The sequence below is a fragment of the Filicampus tigris genome, chromosome 14 (assembly GCF_054856515.1).
Source record: "Filicampus tigris isolate MCC_2025a chromosome 14, RoL_Ftig_1.0, whole genome shotgun sequence".
NCBI classification, from domain to species: domain Eukaryota; kingdom Metazoa; phylum Chordata; class Actinopteri; order Syngnathiformes; family Syngnathidae; genus Filicampus; species Filicampus tigris.
In genome coordinates, this window is record NC_141230.1 from 8,073,263 (window position 1) to 8,085,275 (window position 12,013).

At 40.3% G+C, this 12,013-nt stretch overlaps 1 protein-coding gene across 1 annotated transcript in view; it reads left to right on the plus strand.

The window, feature by feature from the left end:
- The window catches only part of man1a2 (mannosidase, alpha, class 1A, member 2), a 43,528-nt gene that overhangs the window by 2,024 nt on the left and 29,491 nt on the right, over positions 1-12,013 (plus strand). The window contains exons 2-3 of the mRNA XM_086052151.1: positions 2,409-2,937; positions 6,663-6,924. Coding sequence (XP_085908277.1) covers positions 2,624-2,937; positions 6,663-6,924 — 576 coding nt within the window. The 5' untranslated portion in view covers positions 2,409-2,623. The remainder of the gene's footprint in view (positions 1-2,408; positions 2,938-6,662; positions 6,925-12,013) is intronic.

Consider the following 12,013-nt stretch of genomic DNA (forward strand, 5'->3'; position numbering starts at 1 on the left):
AAATTGGGCATTGCTTTAAATTTTAATCTATGTTAAATCTTCCTTGCTGGGGATTAGCGGTCAAGTTACTGTAAATCTGTGCATTTTCATTTGAATTACATGTAGGACTTTGAGAAAAATCCAACACAAGAAAATATATTTTTGTAAATATTTGTAAGTAGTAACAGGAACATAATATCCACATTTTCAAAATGTATATAACAACCTCAGATTTATTGTTTCACTTGATTTTCCCCACAATGAATGAGGCTGTCACTGTTGTTTAAACTTCATACTTTAACTTTAAATAATGTATTCACAATTTCTTATTGCGCTTTTAATGAAGTATTTTTTACTAAAACCACTATATATGTGAAGTCCATTTACCATTATTTCAAATTGTGTTCCTCAATCATGGAATACATGTATTGTCATATATATTAGAGTGTAACTGCCACCATCATAAATTTAGAAGTACACAGCAACTAAACCTGGCAGTCAACAGTTAATTTGACGCACCGTGCGCAAGCTGCTGCTCTGCCCGGGCAGGAATGCTGATTTCAAATGAACTCACCTTGCTCCCCTTCGCTTATTGAATTCTTTTAATACAAACAATTCAATTCAATCTACTCATTTTACCTTTTGACTTGAAATTAAGAGTTAGTAGTAATAATATTTTGAATATAATTATTATTATTATTATTGAAAGTAAATTCACCCGATTTTTGGCGCCCTTAGCATCTGTCTATCTTGCTTAATGGGTGAGCTGTCCCTTGAAATGGGCATTGATATACCACATTCATTTTGGTGACGATTGATCAAAGTTTTCTGACACTAAGCAATTTTAGCTTTTCTCTTTAGTGAGCAGCCGAGAGAAAAAAGTATAATGTCCATAAAATCCCAAATACTGGGGCGATCTGATTTTACCTGAGGTTGAAGTGAGTATTAGTAGAGATGTCCGCATAAATCTTGGTGACGATTGGTCGCTGTTTCCTGACATTAAGCGACGTTTTAGACTGTCCCTTTTCTTATTATTGGTAAGTCAGAACATTTTTAAAGAACAAATTTTAACAGCAATTAGGATTTTTTGGGGGGGGGGGGTTGAAAAGAGCTTTTCAAAACTACCTGTTTTTTAAATTAATGAATTAATTTATTTTTTATATATATCGCTTGTCCTTATTATTAGGATTGCAAGTGAGCCGGAGCCTCACCCTAATAATTTTGAGCATTAGGCTTGATACACCCTGAACTGGTCTCCACCCAATCGCAGGGCACCTTAACAAAAATTCACACTTGCACTTAAGGAATTTAGAGTCTTCAATGAACCTACATGGATGTTTTTGGAACGTGTGAGGAAGTGGTAGTACCAAGAGAAAACTAACACAAGCACAGGCAGAACATGTGAACTCCACACAGGAAAGCTAGAGTCCAAATTCGAACCCCCAGCTTCAGAACTATGAAGACAGTTGTGCTACGCATTTTCCTACTATGCTGTTCCTTTGTTTTGCTTTTTAGCTTATGCAGTATTCAAACCTCCAAGCAAGTGCTTCATAAATTTGGTTGATGTTCGCATGGAGGGAACTAAAGTACCACTGAAGATGGGGAGCCTTGCTCAAATGATGCCAAACATGTGAGGCAGAACAACCCTGCAGAAAACCTCCCAGCATAGACCAGCATATGAGTTGTATTTGTGCAGGTGTCGCTGTTTTTTTTGTTTTTTTTTTTGTGGGGTTGCCATTACATTCAACAAAACATGTGTTAAAACATCCTGTGTTGTACTTCATATTTTTGTTGTATGCGCAGATTTTTTTCCCCTCCCATTATGAAAGTGAACTTGGTAGGAAACATTACTCAACGTTTTTTCCCTCGATCTCATTTGCGTCAAAGTGCATGCCTGAGATGCACGTAGCTGGTACCTTCCTTGCCGAATGTAATCTGTTCAATCGCCGCATTCGGACAACCCCTTCATCATACGCCCAACAGTGCGCCCATATTTGGAAGAGCTGACATAGAAGCCGACCGGGAAGTAAAAAGTGAGGCTTTTCCCAATGATTTAGATGAGGAATGTATCTTTCATTGTTACAAAAGAAAGCCCAGTCTTTGCACATTTTAAAAAGGAAAATCAATAGGAGACAAGATGTATCTTTCAGTGTTAATACAGTAAATGCACAAGGCGATATGCGCCAAAAAGCAGAATATCGGCCAGGTCGATTATCATTAATACGCCGTAAACGGTACACAAGTATATACTTTAAATAACCCAAATATTTAAATTGACTAGTTGCTCCATTTTGTGATCAGATCTGTGATCGGTTTATTTAAACTCGCTAATTGATGATCGGCCCCCAAATTCTTGATTGTGCAAAACCTACTTTTAATAATATTACTTAAGTTGTTCTTAATTTTAATTCATTTCTTTTGTCTTGCAGAATGGTGATGACTCTATACCTGCTCACCAGTCAGTCCTTCACTGAGGGACTTCTTCCTCTTTTGCTGTTTGGACTTGGCAGCACAGGCATGAGATAATAAAGTCAAGCAGCTGCATCAAACGACACCTGCGGCGCTCGTGAGGCTGCCGCTGCTCTCCCGTCCGGCCTCGTTCCCTCCTGTCCCGCTGCTCTATAGCCCTTCGGCAGCCCTAGACATGACCACGCCAGCGCTTTTACCGCTCTCTGGGCGCCGCATCCCCACGCTGTCGCCGGGTGCCTCCTCCTTTCCGCACCACCGCGCTACCTTGAGGCTCTCTGAGAAATTCATCCTGCTGCTCATCCTCAGTGCCTTCATCACCCTGTGCTTCGGCGCTTTCTTCTTCTTGCCCGACAACTCCAAGCACAAGCGCTTTGACCTGGGCTTAGAGGACGTGCTCATCCCACACATTGACTCGCCCAAGGAGGGGAAACATGCCTCTGGACAGGTGGTCATACATGGTCAGGGAGGACATGATGAGCACAGACACAGGTAAAATTGGTTCCATTTTTAAATATTGCGTTGTTGCTTTAGCTCAGAACTTAGCGAGTTGGTGGAGAGAAAACTTCAAAGACCTTTTTAATTTCACTCATAGCATATGAGGAAGCCAAGTCTGGGTGACTCTTGAGTTGGGCTCTCCTATTTCTGAGGTTGGGGTCACCAAAGTGGTTAAAAACCGCCTTGGTGGCAGAGTTTTCGAAGTCTCTGGATGTTGTGGGGCTGTGGCGGGCCCCCTTTTTCAGTAGTGGGATCGGATGTTGCACTACAACTAATGGGATTCGCGTTCCTTAGCTTCCCTGGTAAGGTCTATTCATCTTAACCGTGGACCAGATCAACACCCTCAGCGGGGTTTTTGAGGGTGCATGGGAGTCTGCATAACCCGACCTTTTTGAAAGTCAGAGCTACTTCTTGGGTACTGATCAACATGAATGGCTAACATTTTGTTACCGAATTCTGAAATAACAAATTTACTCAAATCACCTTTAACAGTGTTATCATTTTACTTTAGTAATTGATACAATACAATACAATACAATTTTATTTATATAGCGCATTTCATAACAGTGTTACAATTCATTTTCCAGCGTGCGGTTAGTGTATAATGAATAAAAGCACAAACACCAATGGTATCTAATTTCCTGAAAAAAAATGTTTAAGATGATTCAGTATCAAAACAATGACATACCCTGTACGCAGCCATATTTTGGACCGCTTCACGTAATCCCTGTGACGTCACGGGTGCTATACATTTCAGACTTTTTACCGTTCTATTGTCCTTGAAAAACGCAGAGTGGCATTGTCAAGTGTTCCCATAATTTAGATATCACTCCTACCGTCAGATTTCAAGTACTTTGTAGGAGAAAGGGGGGGAAAAAAGAGATATTAACAGCGCAATGGCTGACAATGCAGTCAACGTGCGGGCCTCTAATGTGACTTCTATCACCGAATCTACGTAAGACATAACAGATCACCAAAACTTATGTGCGCAAGTGTAGGCATGTGATAATCATTCTTTGATGATATTAAAACGAACCTCACAATATTTGACAATAGTCGTGTCGTAAGGTTGCTTGTCCATATTTCCCTAGTAAAGTGGCAATGTCACTTATTGAACAAAAAAAAAACATCACCAATTGTCACCAAAATGTATGTGGACATGTATAAAAACATGATAATCATAGTCTGAAAATTTTAGAACGAAACTCGCAATATTTTAGAAGATGGTCTCGTCAGAAGCATTACCTCATTAATTAGACTATACATATGCATTTTAATGCTTCCGGGCCTGTTGATTAAATGAGTGGGTACCCTTCACAGGGGTCTGGCTGGAACTACGTTAAAGCAGAGAACATCCAACTTTAAACAAAATAGCAGGCAAATAAACAAGTGAACTCTGGAGAGAAAATCAATCGTCATACTCTCTAAACTGAACGGGAAATTAATTAAGTTCCGTTAGGGTGGTCGTCAATCAAGAGCAGTGGCCAATAAGTTTAAAAGTATATTAATATAGAATAGATATCAGTAATGTTATTTGTTTATTTTCACAATAGAGTGCTGAGCTTTGATTTGGACTTTTTTGACAATACATTTTCTCAGAATTATTGTGGCAGATTTTTTTTTTGGAATCAATTTAACTTTGCTTCTAGACAAAATACAGTGTGCTGATGTACGCAAATGTGAATTTAAGAAATAAAAACTGTTTAAAAATAAGAAAACCAATTGTCTATTCGTTATATAATTTGTCATATTTTAATTCTTTAATGAATACTTTTCTTCAGGTCGCTGTGTTTAACCTGCAAAACATTGCTCCACAAAATTAGAAAATTGCTCCTTAAATTAAGTCATTGATTCCAAAAACTGCTCCACAAAGGAATTATTCTTTAAAAAAAATATTGAGCCTTGCATAATATAGTTAACTTCTTTTTTCGACTGAATGACAGAGACAAATTAGCATGGAACATGTATAGAACAGAATATGTAACAACGTAGCCATGAAAGCAGTATTGTAATTTCTGTTATCCATTGCAATATAGCTACAGTGACCCAGTGATCTAGATGCAGTTCATAAAATCAGCTGCAACAATTTGTCAAGTTCGATAAATCACATTGCTCATGCTAAATTCATCTATTTGCATCTGTTCTCCATGTGTTTTTTTTTTTTCCGTGTTCGTGTGGTCGTACAAATTAAGAGTGTGGCTATTTTTTTTCTACTTGGCAAACAATCCGAGCAATCCTATGTCCGCCGGTCAGTACTAGATCACCTACCACATCAATCATTCCATTTTTGTCCATTTTGGCGCTGTGAAACCTTTAATAAATGACGTCAAAAAGTGTGCTGTTTTTTAGGCAGTTGCAGTAATCTCCTTGAACATTTGTTAGTATATGCATTCATGAAATGTTTATTATTATTTTTATTTATTTTTTCTTAACAATGTCATTTCAGTAAATCTTCATATGCATAATGAGCAGGGGCATTTACAATTGTAATGTTAACTAAACACTGCAGTTTGGTGATCATTGAGCCAAGCGCTTTCCTTCTACCAAAAGACAGAGTTGGCACACCTGGTCATCCTCGGTACACCCTACGCAATAGTCACAACGAAGCCCATAAAGGCAACGTGTCTAAGTACTGCCTATTGTGGCACACACATTTTATGAGGCTCAATGTTGTGTGTCCGCACGCCGGCCGCGGCACACCTGTATTAGGCTTAATGCTGCGTACGCATGCATAAGGACACTTAAACATGGTCACAGGGGCTCAACATTGAAAGCAAAACGTTTGGGTTAGCCATGCCACCCCATACCTGATCTTGAGATCTAATAACATGCACCAAGGAAGGTGGTTATTTTTCAAAAGTGCACTGTCCTTCATGTTGTTTCTTACAAGTCACCGTTCACACCCAGTGGGCAAATAATGAATGCTGTACAAAGGTATGTGCTATTGTGGAACTAAATAAATGGTGCCTGATCTCTGTTGCTTTACAAGGCAAGCTATGTCAATAGGCCTTGTAGAAGCACACACAACAACAACAACAACAACAATAATAATATCAAGCCATCCGTCTTTGGTGATCAGGTCACAGGAACACCTGCTTAAGCAGCGAAGTATTCGAGTTAATTTAGTATAACAAAATGAATGTCTGTCAGTATTTATCCGTTTGCCACATTAAGAAAACACATTTTGTTTGTGAAAAGGCGGACAGCAGCACAACATGACGCTATTTAGGGGTAACTGATTATACTAAATCAACCGGAGCTGGAATGGACAGCTAAGCTAACTTTAGCATGTGTGTTCATTTATTAGTTATTTCTAGCTGTCTATCCTCAAATATTAATGCCGATCTTTTGAAAACTCCCAGAGCTGCGGATGAGAAACCGCCATGTTTTCTTCACTGTTTACATGTCGGTGTCAAGTCCCAATACTTGTTTGAGTAATTCTGTATATACATACCTGCAGATGTGTGAGAATTCTCAAGGAACAGTGTCCGAGAGTGCTTTCATTTGTACAGCTTTTCATCTCTAAAGCAGCAGCGTGCTGATTTCCCAAAGAGCATGTCTTTGCTCTTGACTCATTTAATTAGCTTTCATAACAAAGATACCTTTCTGCCCAATTACACTGTTTTAGTGTCAGGCTTGCTCGCTGTTCTCTTTGTGCATGCTAATTATCTGCCACAATAAAGGATATTTTCTTAATCTGTTTTCCCTGCTTCTTATAGGGAGGACGAGGAGAGCCTCCGTGACAAGATTCGCGCCGACCACGAGCGGGCCCTGCAGGAGGCCAAAGAAAAGCTACGGAAGTCACGTGAGGAGCTGCAGGCCGAGATCCAGACGGAGAAGAGCAAGGTGGTGGAGGACCTGAAGAAAAAGGACGCAGGGCCGAAGCCCTTGCCACCCGTGCCCATGCCCAAGGTGGTGGGCGTTGGCGACGGCGAGCCACTGGAGCCCGAGGTCAAAGAGAAACGGAACAAGATTCGAGAGGTAAGAAAATTGCTTGTATTCTCTCTTTTCCTCTACTTTGCTGTTGTTTCTTTTCAATTGTAAAAAAAAGCTAGGTAGTATTTCTAGTACCCGGTCAGCCGGGGCTCCAAGTTTGCCGAGGCAATACTACATTATATTGGTGACTGCTGGTTACTCATTGGTCGTTACTGCGTTACTGTAACATTTGAGGACGCACTGCTAAAATGATGACAACGAACGACAACCAACATTCTCCACGTTGCTGCGGTGGTCCATTCTTAACATGCCGTCCTCAAACTTCTCTCAAATAAAATGTGCCTACCTGTAAGGGTCTATTTATGCTTTCTACATCTGCATTTTGTGACTGTGCGATTGAACGCATAGAAGTGCACCGACCATACATGTGCAGCGCAATTAACAACAAAAATGGACGCCTGCTTTACGGATCTGCTGGTTGATCCATTTTTTTGAATTCAAATTTAAAGGAATCCGAAGATAGCCAAATGGCTTAAAACTCCTGGCGTGGACCGTTCCATCGATTATAACAAACCCAGGAACTGTTTCTTTTTGATTTTGCCAACCAATGCACATGCTTGGAAGCACATACTGATGTGAGCCTGAAATGTAGTATGAGAATATGGAACCGTGAAAAATCCTGCAAGAGTTGTGCAGCTCACATTGGCATCTTAATGCATGGCTCCTCATTCCATCAAACTCACCACCATATTTCCACACTTCACTTTTTCACTCTCGAGCCTGTTGGTCGATTGGGAGTAGATAAGTATTTAATCTCAGCACAGAGTGTGACCTTAACACGGTGACACATCTGGGCCACCTGGCTGTCTAGAGTTTATAATTTTTCCAGATAAATAAGTTTTGCAGCAGGAGTTTGAGGGGATAATCATCACAGCAGAAAATAATGATCATCTGCTCGGGTAATATACACCCGAAACACCTACGTCCTCTCAGGAACAGACTCAGACAAGACGATTTGATGGATCAAGCTGTTCTGACATCCTGAAACTTAATAATAGCAAATAATACAGTCAATAGCCCCTTTCATTGTGCACTATAAAAGCTACAATCTTTTTCCATGTTGCCTAAACTAACCAACATGGAATGATTGGTTGGAACGTAGTAATTTTCTAATTTTGGAGGCAATATCAGAGCCAGATGGGGTGTCACTCATGCGTAGTGTATTCCGCAATGCGCGGGTACTGAGGTATTAAATTTAACATCTGACACTAGGGCTGAACAAGTTACCGTTTTTTGATCAAAACCGTAATTCCATACAGCGCGATAATTTGATCGCCAAAGCTTAATGTATTCGCGGCACATTATTTTGATAATTAATCTTTCGATTATTTTGTCGATTAATTGATGAATCGGATGAAAAAAAAAACATGTTTTCGGTGTCAACCCTTTTATTCCAAAACAGGACAATATGTCAAATTGACCGTGCAAAAATACGCAAACATAAATCAATGATCATTCAGTTCCTGGTGTGGGACGTAAGATGTAAAAAAAAAAAAACTGGCAAAAATGTTGATAATTGTTTTCCAAAGTAAAACTAGTGTTTTAAAATGTCTTATTTTGAACAAAGATACACTTAATTTATCTATTAACTGTTAAAAACCTGAAATTCAGGTGAGTTGGTCAATCTGAAATTTAGCAAGGTCTCTAAATGATTAACAGATTAAAATATTTTATCAATTAGTTTGACAATCGATTAGTTGTCAAAGAATCGTTGCACCTCTAACTTCGATTGTCCATCGCCCATTCCTACCAGATACTGTCATCGCACATCTAATTAAATAAATGCTTCATTCATCCCCTTTGACTCTGCGTGAAAGGGATTACTCTAGTGAAACCTGGAAGGTGGGGTCAGAAATTTGACTCACTTCTCCCATCCTGTTGGGTTGAACGCAGATGTCCCTCTCAGGGGAGACTTTAATAATCCACACTGGGCACTAGCTCCTTCCACCCTGCCTGCCAAAGCTGTCTTTTTCTCATGTCGCTGCTCTGTTTGGAAGGTACAAGCATGAAATGGGGGTCCGTGGTGAGGTGGCATTTTGCCTTCGCTGGAGGAAATATCTCAGCTGTATCAGAGAACAGCACCTGGGGGTGTGAAGTTTAACACCCGACACATACTCTCTTCTTCATTAATATTTATTCAAAGCAATTGTCTCTGTACTGTTTGAAGGCCATTACATTGGACCCTCGCTATTAGCTGGAGATAGGGATGCCAGGCTCGGATTGGCGAATTTCAGCGAATAATTGATGCCTTCCCCAAAGGTGATATAATTTGTAATGAAATTATAATTGCCTGTATTAATAGTTCAGCCCACAAATACACCACATCTATGACCCTTAAATACTTTAACAGCATTTAAAGAGCAAATCAACCCAAATATATTTTTTTCAAGAATATGTTCTACGCAGGTCCACTTGAAACACGGCATTCTGATTAATATTGCTTTTGTGGAATGTGAGTTAAGGAGCAAAATCCACCCCTGTTTAGCCATCTCAGGGGGCGGCCATTTTGTCACTTCTGTCGACTGAAAACGACATCGCAAATGCTCAGGGCTCCGGTAACGACCAATCACGCCCCAGCTTCAGAAAATGGGTGAGCTGTGATTGGTTGTTATTTGAGCCCTGAGCAACTGTGATGTTTCTTTATGTGGGTTACAATAAGATGTGAAATGATATACATTATACATGTTGTTCTGCCCGTTGTAAAGTCAATATGTAATGCAGGTTTATATGCAGCCTTAGAACGCCCTCCTGTGGTTGTTTGGTGTATTGTTTGCTGACGTTGAAAAGGAAAGAGATACAATATAATGTGTTAATAATTTCACACACAAGTCTCTCCAGAGTATAAGTCGCACCCCAGGCCAAATTATAAAAAAAAACTGCAATTTATAGTCCGGAAAATACGGTATAGAAATGGGAGAGTATAGAGCAATCATGTCAAAGTCAAGGCCCGCGGGCCACATCCGGCCCGCAAGAAGGTTTTCGACGGCCCCTGGGATGATATTGCTTTAATATTAGAACCGGCCCGCAGCAAGCCGGTGTGGGTAGCAGAAGCGATCGGGTCCTTCGCGCCGGCTGATGACGTCACGCTTTAAAATATATTGTAGTGTCTTCCAAGAACACAGACGTAGTTTAATTATCACGTTTTTATGAGTCCAACCGGCTACTGTGGGTCGCAGCCGACACCAATAAAGTACGACAACCGTTCAGTCAAAAAAAGAGCTTCGTCTCTCTCTTCGTCCTTCGCTTACATGCCCTGTCATCCAGCCGCATTAACCTCGGAAACAAAACAACTTGACAAGACACAAATTCGACCACAACACAGATAACCCAATTTGTGAAATTATTTCTGTAATATATTTCTTTGCATCTATGTTTGCCACCCCTGGCTGTTGTTATAACGAACATTACCGCTACTTTTGCAAGGAAAGTCCTTCGGTCGTCTACGTGCCGACTGAAGACTTCACGTCACTTCGTGGCTTTCAGAATCGGATTGTGGTGAAAAGTTATTTGGAGTAAAACGCACTTTATTAAGAAATCCTTCGTTAGAAATCTCACGTTGTTTTATTATTAGTAATTGTTGGCATTTGATGAATTCATTGAGTTTCGATGTAGTACTGAGATGTCCCAAACTGTGAGCAGGCATTGAACGCTCCTCGAGCGCTAGTGTTGATCGCGAGGGACGTGGTTTCTGTTATTTTCCTCCTTCGACAAAGCTAGCTAGTTTGCAAAGCTTGCTCGTGCCAGCAAACTAAGTAGTTGCAGATTTTCTGTGTTTCACCACGTTTGTTGTTGTGTGTAAATGTTGAAAAGGTGAGTTTAATAATTTGGGTTCGTGTCAGGTAACTGCTGTACATAATAGCCCTGATATGTTCTCGTGAGTGATGTCACGTTGATGAACACTAGTTAATTATTTCGGCTAGTGTGCTAACTATTCCAGTGGTGAAACGTGTGAATGTGTATTGTATCTATTGTTTGGCTGTTTAATTGCTTAATACAGTGAATTGTAATGTTTAGGCATATTGTTAACTAATGGATATGCATTGGATGATGTTGCTAGGTTATTCTTTGTCTGTGTTGTTGCAGACCACAATAAATAGACGTGTCAAGTGGAATACGAGCCTGTGTTCTCAGACAGGAGCACCCACATCCACACCTAGCCACTCGAAAATAGAGTCAGCTGGCGATATCTTACCAATCCGTTTTACTTCACATTATGTACAGTTCATACAATCTTGCAGCCCGAGTCAACCAGAAAATTGTTTCCAGTTTGGCAAGAGAAACGCAAACGGAAGTGACGTACGAGCTGCCTCGCAAAAGTAGCAGTAATGTACTTTATTTTATTTTTTATTTAGTAACTCAGAAGATAAAAACACAACAACCAGGGGTGGTGACAAACATAGCGTCAACGAATTATATTACAGAAACATAAAGCGTGACATCATCAGCAGGCGCAAAGGACCCAATCCAATTTGGACATTTTAAAAAATGTAAATGAACATTGTATCAGTCCGGCCCTCGGCTTGTCGCAAAATTTTTTATTTGGCCCTCCGTCCATTTGACTTTGACACCCCTGTTATAGAGGGTTACATCGTATGGTAGAGGTTTTTATCTCACAGATCTACCTCTGTGTAAAGTATAGGCTATATAAAACATAAATCATACTACATACAGTGATGTTTAAAAACCCACAGTTGTGGTCAGTCGACAACAGAGGACACACGTGGACAGGCCATTCGTAGTGATTCATGTAGGCCATCTAAGAACTGCGTCGTACTTTTAAAAGTGCCTCATTGAGTGTGACGGGTGTTTTTGTAACCGGAGAGCCCTGTGAATTTTAATATTCTGGCAGAGTCTGAAGGTCATTGCCTTTGGCGGTGCTTCAACATTGTTGTTGTTTGGTAATTATGATGGCTAAACGTACACTGTATGAAGTTCCGTTTCTCTCTGCTCTGGGAGAACAACATACAGGAGTTTAAGTGGGAACCTTCTGTTCCTCTTCTTTCTATGCTACTTCTGATTCTTTTACACTGCATACAGGAGACCTCAGTGCTTCCCGGCACGTGATGGAAAAATG